This window comes from Motacilla alba, chromosome 13 (genome assembly GCF_015832195.1).
Source record: "Motacilla alba alba isolate MOTALB_02 chromosome 13, Motacilla_alba_V1.0_pri, whole genome shotgun sequence".
Taxonomy (NCBI): domain Eukaryota; kingdom Metazoa; phylum Chordata; class Aves; order Passeriformes; family Motacillidae; genus Motacilla; species Motacilla alba.
The window spans coordinates 7,943,958-7,964,628 of NC_052028.1; the positions used below are offsets into that span (position 1 = coordinate 7,943,958).

General features: G+C 39.9%; 1 protein-coding gene across 13 annotated transcripts in view; it reads left to right on the forward strand.

The window, feature by feature from the left end:
- The window catches only part of RAPGEF6 (Rap guanine nucleotide exchange factor 6), a 123,570-nt gene that overhangs the window by 90,460 nt on the left and 12,439 nt on the right, over nt 1-20,671 (forward strand). For 4 of the 13 annotated variants that reach the window (XM_038149959.1, XM_038149968.1, XM_038149969.1 and 1 more), the window contains 10 exons: nt 826-840; nt 3,503-3,743; nt 4,803-5,186; nt 7,377-7,588; nt 8,460-8,583; nt 10,925-10,948; nt 13,604-13,824; nt 15,846-16,037; nt 17,328-17,462; nt 18,828-18,941. In XM_038149959.1, coding sequence (XP_038005887.1) covers nt 826-840; nt 3,503-3,743; nt 4,803-5,186; nt 7,377-7,588; nt 8,460-8,583; nt 10,925-10,948; nt 13,604-13,824; nt 15,846-16,037; nt 17,328-17,462; nt 18,828-18,941 — 1,662 coding nt within the window. The remainder of the gene's footprint in view (nt 1-825; nt 841-3,502; nt 3,744-4,802; nt 5,187-7,376; nt 7,589-8,459; nt 8,584-10,924; nt 10,949-13,603; nt 13,825-15,845; nt 16,038-17,327; nt 17,463-18,827; nt 18,942-20,671) is intronic. The other 9 variants (XM_038149964.1, XM_038149970.1, XM_038149965.1 and 6 more) reach the window with 7 other exon arrangements.

The following is a 20,671-nucleotide window of genomic DNA, read 5'->3' on the forward strand; positions in this document are numbered from 1 at the left end:
TTGCCATCTCTCCTCAGTGCTTTGGTTTGTCCCTCCTTCTATCTGCCAGTATATATTTCAAGCAGTATTGTAGATGGAATAGGACTGCTGTGGTACCAGCCCAGTGATCTTCATGTTTTACAAACATTATGTATACTTATCAGTATGTCTAAAATCCTAAAAAATGTTTTGAGATATGTGGTCTGGGCTTTCATTGCTGTTGCTGTAGGAATCCAGTTTATGGGGTGGCTGTAGGGGCATTTGTTGCAATATGCAGCTGCCTGTAAACATGTCTAGTCAGAATCTTTTTTCCTCTGTTTTAAGTGTAAGTTCTGTACATAATGACATAATTCTGTAAAGTGTTTTGTGGCTGTGACTTATGTTTTCATAAACTTGCAGATTTCCCCTGTAAAAGGGATGTGCACAGATATATCCTATCAGGTGCATAAATACCCATAGCAAAAATGTTCCCTTTTTGTTGCAATTCCAGATCCTTGCTGTCTGCATGAGAGCTACATGTTTTTCTAAAAGTCTTCATTTAATACTATACAAGTTACTGCTTAATATGAAATGGTGGTAACTAGTTCATCTTGGATAGAATCACAGAATGATTTGTGTTGGAAAGGACCTTCAATGGTCAAATATTCCAAGCCCCCTGCCATGGGCAGGGACATCTTCAGCTGGATCACTTAGCTTTACTCTAAGCTTGCTATAACAAATATGCTGCCAGTCTGAATGCCAGAGAAAACCAAATTATTCCTGACAGTGTACACTTGATAAGTTTTGTAAGAATCTCAGTCTTGATTTTGTGTTGATACAATTTTTTTCTTTTTCTCCTGTCTGCAGCTGTTGGGTTTTACTGTAAGTATCCTCATGTAAAGCATCCTGCAGACCTTAATCTTGCATGGCTTGCCTGTAAATTTAACACTCTCAGACATTGCACTGACAGAGTTATTACTGTGGTGCATTGGATAGCCTTGTGCTCTGTAATTTTCTTAAAACAAATCCATAGGTTCCTATACAGGCACAGTGCTGTGCTGAGGCTGAGACCTGCATTTTATTCCCATTTCTGCCCCCAGCACACTGAATGGCTTCTTGCAGGTTCCTCTGCTTCTCTGTGGCCTTGCTTTGAAGGGATGAAGTTGCTTATATCTCTTTCATAGAACTGAAGTTTCAGAGGATAACAGTTTTGAGATTTAGTTTGTTTTTCTGTTGTACTTCATAACTAAAATTCTGTGCATGCCAACTTGAAATGTGCTTTGTATTGTCAAAATGAGCTGAATAATGCATAAAAAATTTAATTTAATAATTTATGTTTGCCTGCTTAAAAGCAAAGACTGTGAAGACAGAAATGTGCCTGTAATTTTCCCCTTATCTGTCACAAGTTACATTGTTTTGATTGCATGGGTTTGGGGTTTTTTTGTTTGTTGGGGTTTTTTTGGTTTTGATTTTTGTTTTTTTACCTTTTTCTCCCCAATTAAATTTCAGTTTTACACCTTGAGTGTGTTCTTGTTTTTAGGTGTGTTGATACTGAAGTATAGATGTTTCCCTCTTCTGTTTCTTTATTATCCTTTTATGACAGGCCCTTCTCTAATTATTCAATATGTCATTTTCACCCCTTTCACTCTGAAATCAAGTACAAAATACTTCTCCCTTATATTGTCCCTATTCACATACATATTGGACTTCTCATATTCAGCTACAGCCCAACTTCTGATGGGAATGTTCTGATAATGTTTTAATCATAGTCATGAACTTGTTGGAGGAATTAGCTTTCAATTGGAATTTTTTTAGCCCATGTTTTCTTCCATCTTAAAATTTATTTACAACTGATGTTGAGCATTTCTTTTTCCCAGTGGGTGAGACCTTTGGTGCTGGATCATAGATTACCTGCTTCCTTTTTACCTTGCAATTCCTTCTACTTGTGCCCATAACACATACAAATCCTGATGCAAGAAAAAGTAACCCCAAGGTCACTGCCCCCAAAGATCTTTGTTGATTCCTTAAGCAGTGGATTTTGATGGAGGAAAATAAGTGTGTAGGCAGTGGGGTGAGCAGCATCTAAGACTGTGCTCCGAGAGCTGCTGCTGGGAGTGCCTGCAGGACCTGGGTGCTCTGCCCAGCAGGATGACTCCCTGGGCTGGTTCTCCTTGGGCAGAGGGACACCTGATCATCAGCGGGGCTCAGGGCAGCTCACGTCTCAATCCACAGATTTGGCCTTAAGGGCTGGACAAATAGCAGTGAGAGAAGAGCAGGGCAGGGCTGTTTGGGAGGCTGTTTCTTTAATGACAGCCCTTCCCTTCCCTCACTGGGGATCTCTGATGCAGCAGTTATGGCATATCTGCCTCTGGTGTTTTTGGAGAGCTTCAGACTCTGAAGCCTTGGCTGAGTGCTCAGCAACATCCTTCCACCTTCTTAAGTCTGCAGAAAAGTTGGGAAGTTTTAGTCTTCAGGGAAGGGAAAACTGGGCTTCCCTGTGCTTGAATTACTGTGCATTTTGACTCCTGACATTTTTTAAAAAATCAGTTTTATTTAGAAAATCAAACTTTCTGTAATAAAACTGATAGAGCAAATTATTTGCAGTCATCAAGCTGTGAATTAAACACATGTTTCTGTAGATATTTATTTCCTGCTGTAGGCTGCCTCAGATAAAGCTGTTCTCTAATGCATTTATAATACATAAAATGTGCTATAAATAAGTACACCAGCCAAAGAATTAACTGCTGGCAGCAGCTTAGTTCCTTCAGGGGAAAGAGTGAGGGTAAAAGCTCGCGGCGAGTTCTGGAAGCAACCAAATCTCCTTTCCTCCTCATATCCTCCCAGCCCAAGCCCATCCATCCGTACTTGGTGGCTTCCCGTCCCTGGGAAGAGTGCCCTGGCACGTGTGTGGACCTGGCTCTCACAGACACAAGAGAGCCAAAGCAGGAATGATGCTGCCAGAGTTTTTAAGACACACTGTGAAGGAACGGTGCACAGTCTAGTTACATACCTGCATGTCTTGTGCTTTGATTGGGGTCATGGGATGGTAGAGTAATTGGGTTTTAGAGGAGCAGAGAGGAGAAGAGTCTTCTTTTTTCCTTACAAAGATAAAGAGAAACCCAGAGTATTTTAAATATTTTTTAAGTCCAGCATGGTTTTTTTCTGCAGAAGCTGATTGGTTTTGTTTCCTGATGATCAAATGCGACAGTAAATCATAGTATCACAGAAGGGTTTGGCTTGCCATAAGATCATCTAGTTCCACCCCCTTCCACTAGACCAGGTGCTCCAAGCCCCATCCAGCCTGGTGTTGAACACCTCCAGGCGTGGAGACTCCACAACCTCTTTGGGCAGCCTGTGCCAGGGCCTCACCCCTGTCACAGGGAAGAATTTGTCCCTAATATCCAATTAAACCTGCCCTCCTTCAGCTCAAGCCAATTCCCCCTTGTTCTATCACATGCCCTTGTAAAATGTCTCTCCAAGTGACCTTGTGTCTTTTCAAGGGAAAAGTACTTCACGCATTAAAGGTGTTATGCTCTTTTTTTAGATATTCCAGATCAAGTGATACGAGTTTTCAAAGCAGATCAGCAGAGCTGTTACATCATCATCAGCAAAGACACTACAGCAAAGGAGGTGGTGAGTCATGCTGTCCATGAGTTCAACCTGACAGGAGCCCCTGAGACCTATTCCCTGTGTGAGGTGTCCGTCAGCCCCGAGGGCGTCATCAAACAGCGGCGCCTCCCGGATCAGTTCTCCAAGCTGGCCGACAGGATCCAGCTCAATGGACGGTGAATATTCCTTGTTTTGCTTGGCTTTTATTTGGCTTTCAGGATTGAAACGTACTGGAAAAGATCTCCATGATAATTAAGCCCAGCATCAGGGAGAGGTGTTTTACTTAAAATAGACAGGTGTCTGTTGGAAGCACACGTCCCTCTCTTTGGATCACCTTCCTCTTCTGCACCCAAAAATCTTTCCCTAAATCCTTCCCTAAATCCTTCCCTAAATCCTTCCCTAAATCCTTCCCTAAAGCAAGCTTGCTTGATGGCAGCTAAATTTAGCAGATCAAGATAATGTATATAGTGGTTTACACTTAGAGAGAAAGGTTATATTTGTTTAGACACTTCTCACATGTACTTGAGGATTAAAGAATACAATTAATTTCTTTCTCAGTGTCATGCTGCAATGAACTGATACTAACCTGAGATAAATTCTTCCATTTTTAAGTAAACTGTTCTGAATGTTTCTGAAATGTTAAGTGCTTTGGTTTTATCTGATGACCTGACCCATACCAGAAGAAAGTTTATTAACGTAAAATATCCTGTAGTTGTCTTTGCTAGGCAACAGAGGGAATTTATGAGTAATAAACTTTTGTGTATCTGAAAGTGATTTACCTAGGACCATGGAATGAATTTTCCAGATACATTTTCATTTCCTGAATACTCTGTGCATCATGTAAATAATAGTATGCCACAGTAAATTTATGGAAAAAAACCCACACTAAATTTGTGTAAGAAATGTAGAAATACATTAACAGGAGATTTCTCAGAACTAGTTTGTTTTTGAAATGCAATTTCGCAGCTGAATTTACAAATGGAAAAGGTGAGCACTACAGCATATTACAGAGTACAGTGTAAAAATATTAACAAAGAGCTTTTGGACTGTTTGTTTACTTAAGTAATGGTGCTATTTTACATTAACTGAAGTACATACATTAACTGAAGTACAAGGTTATGTTGTCCCTTCTTGTCTCTAATGCTCGCAGTGATTGGTATAGTTCAATGTCTTTGTGTTCACAAACCCTCTGAAGAGCATCTCTAATGTGTCGTCGTTCCTCAATTATTCTTCAGGTATTATCTGAAAAACAATATGGAAACAGAAACCTTATGCTCAGATGAGGATGCTCAAGAGCTACTCCGAGAGAGCCAAATTTCCCTGCTGCAGCTGAGCACCATTGAGGTGGCCACTCAGCTTTCCATGCGGGACTTTGAATTATTCCGCAACATCGAGCCGACGGAGTACATCGATGACCTTTACAAGCTGGACTCCAAAACAGGGAATGCTCACCTGAAACAGTTTGAGGATGTCATAAATCAAGAGACCTTCTGGGTTGCCATGGAAATTTTAGCAGAACCCAACCAGCTCAAAAGAATGAAGATTATTAAGCATTTCATTAAAATTGCTCTCCACTGTCGAGAATGCAAGAACTTCAATTCCATGTTTGCGGTGATAAGGTAAAATACTTCCCATTTCTCAGATCTGATCGGTGCTGTCACAGGCAATTCTGGTAATCCAAACAGAAAGGAAAGAAATGGGAATATCCTGAGCAGACTACAGCTGGGGCTGGGGGGTTTTCCAAAGCCAGACTGGTCAGAGGTGGATTGTCACCATAGCCTTTGCACTGTCACCTCAACTCTTCAGTCCTGTTGCGGTGCTAGGTGTGACAGTCTCTTTTTCACTGGTACCTCACAGGAAAAGAGAAGATGGGTACAAAGCACTGTGTGATTGATGAACTGCAGAAACCTGTCTGAGCACTGTGTCATTTTCTGTGACTCTGGCACCCAATTTCCCTTCTTTGTGTCAGTCACTGTTACTTTTCCAGGGTGCACTGAGTTGTATATGTGATGATGAGATTACTTTATTTCTTCCTTGCATTGTAAGGACTTCCTTAAATCAGTCTTCTTTTGGTTTCATTTTCCTTCTCATTCTTTCCTGTCATCTGCTTGCTTCTCTATTTTATTTTTTCCCCTCTTCAGTTGCACATTTAAGCTTTCTCTTCTGATTTATACTGAATGCTGCTGCTTTAACAGCATGAGTTCATCATTTCCTGTATTTGCAATTATCTTACACCCAGCCTTTACTGTAGGAAAAAAGACACTGTGATTCATCAGACAAAGATCTGGATTTGTGCTGTATCCCAGCAGCATTATTAAAAACACCATTTTAAAATATTTTCTTCCATGTCTAACCAGTTCATCAAATGTATTGGCTTGTGGTTAGTCATTAAATAATTCATGAGTTTCTGTGAAGGGTACTGGACAGTCATTGAGACTGTGGCTGCTCGTGATGTGGGAATACACACATGGATACTGATTCTAATTTTTATATTCTGCTCCCTAATTTTTCATGGTTTATTCTAGGTAAGGAAATTACTCTTTCTGCTTCTCATCTAAGTCCAATCAGGCCATGACTAAAGTGGTCTTTTGTCTGAGGGAAAAAAAAGTGGCAAATAAGTTAGTTTTTGTTTTAGTGTTATTTCCAGAAGAATATTTTTGTTAGCATTTGGCACAGGGGTTTTCTTTCTTGCCTTGTCCTGCCCAGCAGTTTGCTGCCATGTGTCTCATGAAATAGGAAGATAACCATCCCAATGTAGCGTGGAAAAGAGGAGCTGTGGGCTGGCATGTGTTTGATTTTTTTATGTCAGAGAAGGCTTTGTTTGACATAGCATGGAGAGAAATTTGTCTAAAAAATAAACCAAATACAAAATAAGTTTTTGGAAAAAAAAAATCTGAGAATAGCAAATTCAGTGATAGTGTGGCTCTGGATTTGCTAAGCAATGCTGGAGCACATCCCTTTCCAGTTCTGCAAAGGTGAGGACTTTGCAATTATTGCAGAATTCCTTGAGCATAGGTGGTGACAAATTATGATAGGGAGGGTGGATTTATTTTATTAAATGTTTTTATTTAATGGGGTGTTTTTGCATCCAAATAATTCTGGATATATTTTTACTTAGTGGGAATGAGGGCACAGAAAATTTTTAGCATATCTGCTGCTTCCAATTCTCAGTCAGTTGCTCATTTACAAGTGCTCTTGTCTGAAGCTCTGAAGTCAGAGAATCACAGAATGGTTCGGGTTGGAAGGGACCTTAAAGATAATCTCATTCCAACCCCCTGCTGTGGGCAGGGACACCTTCCACTGCACCAGGTTGCTCCAAGCCCCATCCAGCCTGTCCTTGAGCACTTCAGGGATGGAGCATCGACAGCCTCTCTGGGCAGCTGTGCTGGGGTCTCACCCCCTCATAAGGAAGAATTTCTTTCTAAAGTCTTGCCACTTCTGCTTGGGATGAGCTCTGTACTCCTCTCATTTTCTGTGCAGTCATTGGTTCACCTCATGCGTTTTTCACCATTTTTGTTCTTACCGTGGCATTTTTACAGGATTCTTAAATAGATGTCAGTCCTGTGTTACAGAGATACTGTTTTGGCAGTAACTTGAAATTTGTACCTTGAGCAGTCATGGTTTTTACCAGTCCAGTTTAAAGAGCAGAGGGTTATTGTGATGAACTTGTAGCCTGCTATTCACCCAGATTCACAGTTAACCTTGGGAAAGCCATTTTTAATCCTTAAAACACCCCTCCAACCCTTCATTTCCTTCTGAAAGGCAACGATTCCACTCACAGCTAATAATGAAACATTTCTGCCTTGCAGTGGGTTAAATCTTGCTCCCGTAGCTCGTCTCAGAGGCACTTGGGAAAAGTTACCCAGCAAGTATGAAAAGCACCTCAGAGACCTTCAAGATCTTTTTGATCCATCTCGAAACATGGCAAAATATCGCAACATCCTCAGCAGCCAGAGCATGCAGCCTCCAATTATCCCACTTTTCCCTGTTGTCAAGAAAGATATCACATTTCTGCATGAAGGTAATGTCAAACAGAGAGAAAATAAATGAAGCATTGAATGTACTTCAGCTCTTTCTTCAGTGCTCAGTGTGTCCACGTGTCTAACGAAGCTGCCCCAGTAGGATGCTTTTGAGGGAGCCTTTGTAGGATAAAATAAAATAGAACTGGGAATGCCTAATGGAAGAGACTGGTCCTAGACAAAAATTCAAAATAAAATGCATATTTTAATATTTTGAAAGCAATGCTGTAATCCTCCCCAGCTGTCCTAAGGTTTAGGGTGGAAGCAAAGGTGAGTTTGCTGTCTGGTAGCTACACTACTTCAAATATTTTCTCTTACAAAAAACTTGTTGCTGTAATGTTTCCAGGCTTTCATTCCATGTTGTGACAGAGATACACCTCCTACTCTTGCTTTCAACATTTTCAAAGGATTTTGTTTAAATGTTTCTATTTTGTTCCCTTTATACAAAGTCCTGTTCACAGCTGGTTGAGGTGAACCATTTCCAAATATGCTTAATTCTTGGTTGTGATGGTTCAGAACCATTTGAACTTCTTTCCTAATGCAAATGTTGTTAATGTCATTTTTGTATTTATATTATTTTGACTTTATGCGAGTGAATTTGGGCATAGTTTACTTATTCCTTTTTTCTCCTGCTAACAGTTGTTACTTTAGAAATTGATTACTAAAGGAATATAGGGTAGTCCAAATGGGTTTGATTCCATTAGTGTTTTGAGAGAACATCCTGTGTTCTTGCTCCTTTGATTTAAAAAATTGTGTTGACTGGGGGACAGGGAGGGGAGAAGGGTAACAAGGGAAGAACTAGAAGCACAGTGGCTGTTCAGAAATATTTATAACTCTTTTTTTTTCCCATATGTGTGTGTTTCAATTATGTAGGCAATGATTCTAAAGTGGATGGCCTGGTAAATTTTGAGAAGCTCCGGATGATTGCCAAAGAAATCCGCCAAGTTGTCCGAATGACCTCTGCAAACATGGATCCAGCTGTGATGTTCAGACAAAGGTGTGCACTGGGAAGGGCAGCAGCCTTAAGGGGTCTCAGTGTGGGGGGATCAGTGTGCATCAGCACGTTGGTATTTCATTGTGTACCTCATCATTGACATCTGCCATCAAACCACAGCCTTTATCAAATTATGGCAAAACAGTTGATGCTTCCCAGACCTGCTTTGAATGACTAATAAACCAATTTATTGCCTTTAAAAAGCACAGAAGAATAAGTTCTAGTTTTAATGATATGTACTTCTGCCAAATAAAATGTTAGTGTCAGTAGAGCTTTGAGAGAGGTATGATATTACAGGGTACAATATTTAGATATGAGAGAGAGATAAAAAGTACCTAAATCACTGATGTATAGATCTGAAATGCTGTTTCAAAACAACACCTCACTAAAAACATATTAAATTCAAACTAAATATTTTTTATTTGTTCTAAGCACAGCTTGTTCCACCTACATTATGTTGATATGTTCAGGCTTCAGCAGGTGGAGGGTGTTTTCTTGGCTTACTTTTCTTATTTTTTTCTTTTTATCTTGATGCTGAATATAACCAGGCTTGGTGTTAACAAAGTGCAGAATAAAAACAACATAACTCCTAATCTGGTGCTGATTAGCTCCAGATTTTATTTAGTGGAAATGAATTATTTCCTGCATCTGTTTTCTCCCCGCTGGCTGAACTGGAAGCATCAGTGGCTCTGATGTTGTGTCCGTGCAGGGTCCTGACCCTGTAGGTGTCTGTGGGGTGGGTGGTGGCCTCACTCCTTGCACTGTGTGCCTCAAACTGATGGGCCAGACAAGCCCCCTTAGGGAGCTGGGTCACAGCTGAGCAGCCACGTGGCTCTGACTTCAGAAATGGCAAAACGCTCTCCTGAGCTGCCCATATGTGTGTGCACCCCAGCAGAGGAGAGCTCTCTGAACACCCTGGAGGGAGTAGGGCAAGTAGGAGACACAGGGGACAGTTTTTGGGTGAAGTGTGCTTCATCCACTCAAAATTCCAGTCTCCTGTGCAGTTGTGATTCTCTGAATTCAGTTACATCTGTGCAGTGGAAGGAAATAGGGCGTGCAAGGATAGGGGGCCTTTATAGGAGCAGAGAGGTTCAGTTCCCTGTGGTATTCCAGTGGTCAGGATTCACAGAGGATCACCAGTTCTGTCTGGTTTTTGTTTCCAAGGCTGGCTATTAGGAAAGATGTTTCTTTTTTTCAAGTACAGGAATTTAAAGCCAGCCTGGACTGGGCTCTGAGCAGCCTGGTCTAGTGGAAGGTGTGTAGGGGGATGAACCTTGGGGTCCCTCCCAACACAAACTGTTCTGTGATTCTGTGACTCTAAAAACCGCGCAGTCTGAGCCAAAAATAACAGATCCTTGTTAATGTTACTTTGTTTCACAGTGGAGATTCATTTTTATACAGCTGGATAGAAATTAGCAAGATTACATTTTTAGTATAAAATTATAAAGTCATTTACTGAGAAGTTGTGATTGTTTTCAGAAACTTTGGCATTCACAGCTGCAATTAGTCCATAAATAAGTTTCCCTGATGGCCCATGCACTTCCTAAGACCTCATGAAGTCTAATCATTAAATAAATTTAATAGTAAATAGTTACCTTTAGTGTGTTTTCAGATTACAGAGCACATTTTAATGACTGTAATTTAAATTACACACACTGCCTTAAACTGCTTAGGCATCCAATATTAGAGATAGTGCCAAAGATGAAAAGAAAATAATTCCATGTTTTCATGTAATTTATATTAATTTTCATTGTCTCTCATGTTTGATCTCTCAGTTTGTGTTATGGAGCATCAAATAAATGCTTTTGAAGATGAAAAATCAACAAGAAAAGTCTGTATTAGTGGTAACATGAGACTTGCTCACAAGTTCATTGCCAATTACTGAGAGCATCTAGGGTTTCGAGGTGTATTTGGCAACTGGCTTGTTTTCCAGCCAACAGTCAAGAGAAAACAATATCAAAAACTTGAATATTGGTAGTGATGATTCCTCATACACTTTGAACAGGCAAAGAATAAATTAATTTAATCCCATTTTCTGCAATATGAATGAGTTGCACTTCATCAAATTTGAATTTGACTTACAGAAAATAAATTAATGCAAGTTTGAATTTTTCAATTCATAGGTTAAACAAAAACTGATAGATATCAAAGTATTTGTCGAGTCTTGCCCCTGCATTTCATGAAAACATTGTGTTATTGTTTGAGAAGAATTTGGCTGTATAGAGATTTTTCTTTTCTGTTCTTTCCTGTCTACATCTTTCTTCCTGACTCTCAACTGTTTTATTTTTTTCCTGTGCTTTTCTGTTCAAATACATGCTTCAATGTATATGGCTCTTGCTTACAGGAAGAAGAGGTGGAGAAGTTTGGGGTAAGTGTAGAGCTGAATGCAACTAAGATAAATAAAGATTATGCAACTCTTAACATACTGCATCCTCCTCGTTAGTGCATGCATCTGAAATACAGCATGCATTTTATTAACCCTGCAATACATGTTTTTTTGAAAACAGGAGTAAGGGGTTACAGCCAACATTTTACTGCAGCTATAAGAATTCTGAGTTGCTTTTGTGTAGTAGATAAGTTGTTTGAGTTTTGGCTTTGTGCATTTAAAAAAACCTTGTTGTGTAGTTATAATGGAAGGCAAACTATTGTGGGAAGTAAATGAAATAAGTAACTTGCCTTTTAATATGTAACTGAAAAGTTGAAGCCATTCTGCATTTTCAATTATGAAGGCACTTTGAATTGTAGTAATGATGTAGTAATTTCCTCCCTGAGGTTTGTCTTCAGGCAACCTTCAAAGTATTTATTTTTAGCATATGTTTAAAATGTATCTCACATTTCCTGCACCAAAATCCTCATTGATCCTCCTGGGAGTGTTGGTTGTGTGAGGTCTGGATCATGGAGTGACTAAAGATGAGAGTTCTGATGTCGGCCAGGGAAATTCCTGCCTGGCCCAGGGCAGTGATTTTAAGACTGACATTGCAGCCGTATTTTACGTGTTGTGTGTTACCTGTGTGCCTTTGCATAGCAGCAAGGGGGACAGTGCCAGGGCTTGGGCTGGTCACACTGGGCTTAGCAGGTTTGGATACTGGTCCCTGACGCTGGTGTGGATGCCCTTGGCTGGCAGCATTTGGTGTTCAATAATCAACTGCTCACAAGGCAGCTCATGGGGAGAAATAGCCAGGACCCATGGAGCCACTGTCATTTCTAACCCTTGGAATTACTGTGGACACAAGGGGATAAGGAAAAATAATTGTTAAAAGAAAATGAATCAAATTGCCTTAAAAAGTCAAATCCAGTCTTGAAAAAAAAATCAGTGTGTATATAAACAACAAAATATTTCTATAATTTAAAATAAACATAATTTCCTGATCATCTTAGAATAGCTTTGTCCTTATCCATCAAGAGCCAGGAGTGTCCCCTTGGTTTGAATAGCTGTGAACACTCCATCATGCCTTTTGCTGCTACTTGTCTCCAATAACATTACTTTTTTTATTTAATTAAGCTATAAATTGCTGAGAGCTTTTAAGCTTATATTTTCTCTCAGAATGATTTATTTAACATGTCTGAAAATATTGCAGTCAGCTGTTTTCCAACATTTATTTTCTAAGCTCAGTTTATTTGATTCCTTGGATTTTCTCTAACAACATGTTTCATTCCAACTCCTTTGGCCATTATGGCTCTTCTGTGCCTGATGTTGTTTATTCTGCCACTTTTGATTCTGTAAACACACAAGATCTTGATAAATGTCTTCATGCAGCTTTAAAAATTTTCATCTGAATATTTAAAAATCCCCACACAAACCCAGTTTTGAGCAACTTTGACATTTTCCATTAGAATTTACCTGTGACTTATACTGTGATCCCTATTTATTTAAAAATGCATCAGAACTGGTTGGCTGTAGGACTTTTGGCGGTTGAAACAGAGGTGACTGTGTTTAAACTATACCCTGATCAGTTGTTTGGTCTCTCTTGCAGTGTGAATAGGAGTGACTGTCAGGGAGAGTAACTCAAGTTCTTTAACAATTACAGTATTATTTTTTTTTTTGCTTCAGTTACTGATAGATTTGAGAGCTCAAAATTAGGAGTATTGAAGAGCATCCTCTTTCACAGATGCAAGTCTGTACATGTCTGGGTGTATATATATCATCACTGCCTTCCTCACGTTTCTTGGGATATGTTTTTTAATGAGCTGCTCTTCTGTGAATGTTTTTAGTTAATTGAAGAAAGAAGTGTGTAATCAGATGCACTTTGTACATTTAACATAATTTGCCCCTTGTTTAACCATCATGAGAAGCTCAGTTTTCTAAGAGGATTGCAGTGGTCACTCACTCCTCTGCTCAGCGAAGTGCTGGAAGTTTCTGTGTAAGCCTGATGCACACAGTGGGTACCCAGTTCCTTAAACAGAATTACCAAGTTTGTCCACTTTTAGAATCTCCAGTTGAATTCATAGAGCTGTTAAGGTTGGAAAAGACCTCTGAGATCATGAAATTCAACCATCAACCCAACACCACCACCATGTTGACCACTAAACCATGTTCTCAGGTGCCTTAAACATGTGGTTTTTGAACACTTCCAGGGATGCTGACCCCACCACTGCCCTGGGCAGGTTCTTCCAGGTCTTGACAATCCTTTCCATGAAGATGTTTTTCCTAATGTCCAATTTAAACCTCTCCTGGCACAACTTGAGGCCGTTTCTTGTCGTCAGCTGCGGGTCCTGCAGCACAAGCCTGGGGTTCATTAGTGGAGCTGAATGAGGTCCACACACGGCACTGCCCCTTGTTCTTTCCAGCTCCACATTTCCATAGGCAGTCCTGTTCTAGGCTCAAATCCCTGCTTTCAATTTACCCAAATATGTTAAGACAAGTGTTGTTTTAATGCTGTTCATCTTTTTTAACTCATTTGCATCAGCATGCACTAGCCCTAACTGAAGATGATTGGTATTAATCTGCTTTGGCCTATGCTGCTGTAGCTCTTTGCTGCTGTTGAGAACTGAACCTTTACTGCTTTGCTCTTTTCTCTCGTAGGTCTCTGAGCCAGGGCAGCATGAACTCGAACATGCTGGACGTGCAGGGAGGTGCTCACAAGAAGCGTGCCCGCCGCAGCTCGCTGCTGAATGCCAAGAAGCTCTATGAGGATGCCCAGATGGCCAGGAAGGTGAAGCAGTACCTGTCCAACCTCAGTGTGGAGACAGACGAAGAGAAGATCCAGATATTGTCACTTCAGTGTGAGCCTGCATACAGCACTTGTAAGTATGGTGAGCTAGAACAGCAGCATGATCTGTAGCATTTATAAAAAAGGCTGTTCTTCTCTAAAAGTACTCTTAAACTTTTCATCCAAGGAGAGAATACTGGTTGTTTTGTCAGTTCATGTACTGAGAGCTTCAGCAAGGCAGCGTGTGTGTTCATGTTTTGGTTGAGCTCAAAAAATTTCTGCGATGTTTTTGATTTTGACCTTTAGTTCCTAAAGCTGTGTGTCTTTCCATCAGTCTGGCAGGAAATCCAATAGCACATCAGCTCTGCTGGTGCCCTGCTGTCCTTGCACAGAGCTAGGAAGGATAAAAGTAGTCTTTACCATATGAACAGCAAGAAATGAAAAGAGACAAAATCAATATAGAAACTGCAATGGATTACACCTTAGAATAAATGAAGATTGTTGAGAAGGAGAAGTTAGGTCAATATTGACTGATGAGTTTGTCATGGCTTGACAGTCACAAATTGAGGACTACAGCAGGATAGCTCTCATAATTTGAGCTCTTGTCAAACAAACTGTTGTCTGACCTGCTGTCTTACACAGTTCAGTAAATTTTTATTTAGAAATAGGAGTTATAATTGTGTTTTATTTAGATACTCTAGCAGTTTTCACTTTCTTGAAAGACAGATTTGTTTCAAAATAGATGAGTAACAACCATGCTAAACAAAATTATGTTTCCTGCTTGTCTTTCGTCCAAATATAGCATTTTAAAGCTTTTTTTTGTCTTCAAATACTGTTTTATCTCTGATGAGGTAAGTTCAAAGCATGACTAGGAGATGGCATCTTGAAGATAAAATTTTAAGTCCTTGCCGTTACACAGTATTAAGAATGCAAATCCTTGTTATTCCCTAAGATGCTGTCTTATGCAAATTTTCTTTTAGCATTTACTTCTAAGTAGCACTGAAGCAGGAAACCTGGAAATGGCCACATTTAACTCCCTTTTTAAAATCATTAAATCCTTCATGTTTGAACTCTTTCTAGATGATCTGTGTGCAATCATGGATACCAGGTCCAAGAGAAGAACATAAATGTTATCAGATTGTTTTTTATTTAAAAAAAAAAAATTAAAATCTTAAATGCACAGTGCTAGCCATAGATATTTGAAAGTAAAAACAGGGAATATATACTGACTGTTCTACTTTATGTAGTTAGGCAAATCAAGTCCATATTTTCTTAAACATCAGAAAGGAAAATGAAGTTTAAGTGGATATACAAATAAATAGGTGGTAGATTGGCATATTATTAAAAGTAACATTTTTAAAAACTGGGGAAGAAGCCCTAAGCCCCAAAACCCACAGGTAGTAGATCCAGGTGAGATTATCCTTGTTACAGAGCTGGGAGAAAGAATAGAGCAGTGATGTGTGGCATGAGGGAGCTGCCAGCCCCTCGTCTATTAAATCTGGTGCAACAAGAGCACTGACCTGTCTGGGAATGTCTCTCCCCACTTGGTTGGATTACCCACACTCAGGGGTTCAGCTTCCCCATTTCTTACCTCAGTAATAAGCTTCTGCCCTTGCTTGTGGTAGGGATGAGCAGCAGTGACACTGCAGTCCAGAGTCTCCCGACAGAATTTCATGAGAAATCAGATGAGGAGCAGTCTGTGAATTGTTGTGTGATTAAAGCAGAAGCTGAAGCAGTGCCCTGTGCTGTAAATCACTTGTGCCACCTAGTGAAACTTTTGATGTCAGTTGCAAAAACAACTGATTTTGAAAGAGGTGCTGTTATGCAATTGCACCTTGCATGCAAACGTTTAAAATACAGGCTTGTGGTAGAAATAAACAACATCTTTTGATCTTTTGATGAAGTACCTCGATGACACTTTCAAGAATTCAGGGCTTTTTTTAAAAGCTCTTCACACATCATCTTCAGTGTGATGGGATCATCGTGTTTGGACTAGAAATGGTTTAAAATACAATTTATCTTCTTTATTCAGTGGTTCCTTTGTCTGGATGGTTGTCCTGCAATAATCCTGCAATTGAAAGTACTAGATATTTATATGAAGTTTTTCCCTAACAGTGACAAAGAATTTAAGTGAGAGAAGAGGAGGAAAATCCTCCGAAATGTCTCCAGTGCCCATGAGATCAATTGGCCAAACCACAAAAGCCCATCAGCATCAACAAAACAGAATGAGTCAAGTTCTTCAGGTCCCAACTGTGAATTTGTACCCCAGCAGGAAAAAGGGACTGACAAAGGATCATGTCACATTCAGTGAGTATCTTCAGTTCACCTGGCTGGGGAGGTTTAAAGATGTAAGCAAGCAGGAGGGAGGAGCTCTTTTGTAGCTGAGTGGTTTATGTGAGATACTGTTGTAAACTTCCTTAAATAAATTCATTTTAAAACAGCTGATACATATTGCTGTGTTTTAAGAGAGCATGCTTAGTCATTTGCACAGTCTTTTATAACTTTAAAACAGTCAGTGGTGAGATGCTGTCTCCAAATATGCTCTTGCTTCATGAAGTCTAATCTGTTTGGGTGAAATACTTGAAACAAATCACAGACATTTAATATTTTAACCTCTGGGACACCATTTTAACAACATTATGGTCAAATGGAGCAACATACATTATTAGTTGCTCCTAGTGAACATATTTTTTGTGGTCTCTAAATTTGCTAGTTGCAAAGTAGTATATTCTTTATTAAAAAGCTTTTGTCCTAGTTACATAAATGTTGTATCATTTGAAAGCTGCAGTTGTGGGTTATTAAATGAAGTTAGCTGCAGTCAATAACTGATAGGAAATAATTTTATATTATATTGGGCATTAACATAATTTAAAATAGCTTCAGTAAACAATACATTACAGCATATAAAATAGTATTTCTAGTTAGTACTTACTTAAGTTCTCCTCTGAAAAAGCCTGTGCAGTTTGATAAGTTCCAGAAACTTTTCTCAGAGGTTTTTCTTCATTTGTGTGTGGTGGTCCATGCTGATCTAACAGTTATTGGGAACTTGAAATAACTCCTCAGCACTGAGTCCACTGCAGGATGGTCTAATAGTGAGTGAGAAACACCAAACCATGTGTGGGACACTGGTTTTGCTAAACTGGCCAAGCTGTGGATAGTGCCTGTGAGTGTTGATTTGAGAACTCCTGCTTGTGAAGATCTTGAACTGGCCTGGTAGCTCTGACACACATGGTTTTTAACACAGTCCCAACAGTGCCATGGGCAAGGATTTCCTCCAAGGCTTATACTTCACACTGATTTTTTTTTTTACATAGTCCTTTGCCAAAACCACAAAGAATGCATCCATTGCAGTGGTTCCTGTTGGGGTATGGATGTTTCAACATGGTTTAGGTGAGCAGCCAGCAGTAGCAGTGGCCACAGCTGATCTGATCTAAATTTGAATGGAGACTGCCTCCACATGGAGAATTCTCTGAGCATCTGCTCCTCTCTTTGCTGAATATTCTGATTGTTCAACATGGTGCTTATTTGTAGTTTAAACAGAAATCAGTAATTCAAAAGAAGAAGAATATGCAGTAACTGATCCCATTGTTTTCATAGGTACAGGCTCTCCACAGAAGTCATTAAGCTTGTCTGAGGAAGTAAGTAGTAAGAAACAAACAGATGACACTACGTCCATGGCATCTTCTTTGCACTCCAGCCCACCTGCTTCTCCTCAGGGCTCCCCACGCAAAGGTAAGTGTGTGGCAGCATCAGTCCCAGGAACTGGAGCCTGAGCCAGGGTGGGCAGTGGCAGGAATATTTGTTGGTAATGACATGTAAGAGAAATAGTAATTTAGAATATTCATGTCAAGAATAGTATCTTTTCTGTCAGAATAGAGTCTTTCTGTCAATAGATATGATTTTCCAATGTATTTGTATATTTTGGACCTTTAAGTCACTTAGTATTTAAAAAAAGGGAACAGTTGTTTTCTTAAAATACTGCCTGAGAGCCTTTGGCAGAATTCCCACCAGAGCTGAAGTGCTGACACCTGCCATCATGCCAGTTCAGATTTAGGTGGCCGCTCATATAAATGGGATTTGCAGACTTGGGGATTTCTTGAAGATGACAGTGTTGGACAGAAGCTGTAGCTATTGAGACAACTTCTGGTCTTGCCCAAGGTAGTTGGAATACGAGGTGATTCAATAGAGCTGGAGGTGGAATGATGTCATAGTTCTCCAGGACAGGTGGTTTAGTTTGCTGCAGAAGTAGTGCATCCATCTAAATCCTTGAGTCGCTGTTCATATTTTTTGTTCTTGTGCACAGGGCTTTGTATACATCCCTGTCTCTCATGATGCTCTGAGAATCCCTTTATTTTTGATGTCTTCATCTTAAAAGACCTGCATCACTTCATCATTAGTCAGCCTTGGATGGAAATTGATTTGAAATCTCTTAACAGCACTCAGTAGCCAGCGCGGGTGGTTGGTGTTGGATGGCGTAAGGCCTCTCTCCCTCCCTTCTGCTGCTTTGACTCACTGACAGCCCAGAGCCACCGCCCTGGCATGGCATGGCACAGTGACCTGCTGCATCTTCTCACCCCTCTCAGTGGGAGATCAGGCTGGTCCATCCACTTCTGCCTTCACAAGATCCTGTTTCCTTTAGGAGAATGCCACTTATTTTACTTAAACACAGCATATGTATAAAAAGCTTAAATACTTGGGTTGCCAAATCTTGCTCCACTGAGCATTGCTTATAAGTATGTTATTTTTGTTAACTTTTAGCTGGTTCTTTGAAAATAATGTTTTGTTTCTTGGGGATTGTTTCATTAATTCAACTTGCTTTCAGCACTGATCTCATTTGATTGAGGTGATCTGTACTTTGTTGTATGTGTTGTGCTAACAGCTCATTGATCTAAAATTAGGTGCTTCACAGACAGCTGAAAGACATAATTTTAGGCATGAACACATTCCACTTGATCTTAGATTTCATTTTCTTTTGAGCTATACCCAAGTGATATACAAATAGGATTGAAGAAAAAAGGATTTTCAATTAGGATGTTATTTTTGTTTTGTATTTATCTCATCATCTATCAACATCTGTCTGTGTCTACTTCATTGTAGTTGGCAACATCCAAAGGTCGGATAACTGCAGTCAGATGAATCTCTCTGGCTCTTCCTCATCGCTGGCCAGTGAAACCAGCAACAAGAACAGTGGACAGCGCAGCTATGGAATAGGTGGGGCTTATTTACAAAAGCAAATTCAGAAGATTTGCCAAGCTGGAGAGAGTTCTGAGAGAAGTGCAAAGGTGGACAGAGAGAAAGAGAGTAGAAAGGCAGAAGCTGAGCATGAACCCACAAAAATAAAGGGAAACCTGTTTAGAAGACTTAGGGAAAGAAGCTTCTCCAGGGAAAGAACAGCTGTTACTGCAAAAAGGGAAGCAGAGCCCACTGAAGCCTTAGAAAGCAGTGGAAACCAAAAGGACAAGGACTTTGATACTCTGAGTACAGCAAGTATCTGTACCAACAGCAGTGTGTACATATCCTACTGCCTGTGCACAAGGCCTAGAAGAAGGAGGAAGACTATATAATGTATTTTTAGAAGGAAGACTGATGTCCATGTTCTGCCCAATATCCTGAGTTTATCTGAGTTATTTCAGCGTTACCCATTTACATGTTTAAGATGTTTGATGTGCTTCCCTTCCAGATGTTTGTGTCAGTTCTTTATAGCTAATCACCCTTACAGTGCAGTGAAGACAATAATGTGAAGTTTAGAGAATCAAGGAACAGGTACAGTGTCAGTTCAGTTCCTTAGTGCATTACAAATACCAGTGAAACAGTAAGTTCTGCAACATTTGCTAATTAAACAGTCCCTGATATGGTGTCAATGGAATGCTCACTGCCAGCATTGGTGTGCATTCCATTGGTCACATCTCCTGCTGTCCTTTTCAGCCCAGCAAATACTTATATTTAGTCTGTTATACATATGTGCTGTTATTTTATGGCTCACCATTCAGGTAGTGTTAGTTTATTTAATGAAGAGAAGAGTTCTTCTCTAATGTTCTTCTTTAATGAAGAGAACAAAGAGTTCTTCTTTGTTCTTCAGATAGTTGGAACACTGTGAGAACATTTCCTACTGCAGTGTAGTTGGGTCAATTTAAAGAGTCCCTAAAAATGTAAAGAATATAAAATATTAGTTATTGCCGAATGAAAGGAAACTGAAATTTAGTCTTAAAAAGGCTGCTCTTAAGTACATTTTGGGTTCAGTTCTATAGCTTGATAATATTGATATTTACTGCTCATATTTGCTCTTAAAATCTTGGAGCAATAATCAGAGTTAAGCTGTGAAATCTCAAATTATGAGCATTATGCTCAGTGGCTGTAAGTCAGTGTCTCCACATGCCATACTGTATCATCTCTGTATTGTTTATGCATTTAAGGGCATCCATTTTCTGTGTTCGGTTGTGTGTATCACTGGCTTTTACACTGCCTTGTCATTTCACTTCTTCACCTTATCAATGTGAATATGTGGCAATCCCACTAAAAGGCACAAGTGCAGAAATTTAGGAAAAAAAAAGCTTGGCTGAGGTGTTAGATATATAGGGGTGTATACCTTATTTGGGTCTGAAAGAAGTTATTTGAGGGTAAGCTGAGCTGAGAAAAAAAGCATTCCATATTTAGCTCTGAATCTGGTGGGGGTCTTCAGTTGCTCCCCTTCTGTGGGCACAACACTGGAGTCTGGTCCAGCTCCTGCCAAGGTTGTACTTCCTCATTTGCTTCCTTCTCTGTTAGTTTTAGAGCAGATAATAAAGCTGAAATGGATCATATGGCTAATCCCTGAGTGCTCATAGCTGTCTTTCACCTTAGTCAGCATCTCCTCCTCCACTGCCAGAGTCTTTTTTTGAGTTTTGCTTGGCAGTATGGCAGAGGGATAGTGGGAAGTGTGCTGCATTTTTACTGAAGGAGTC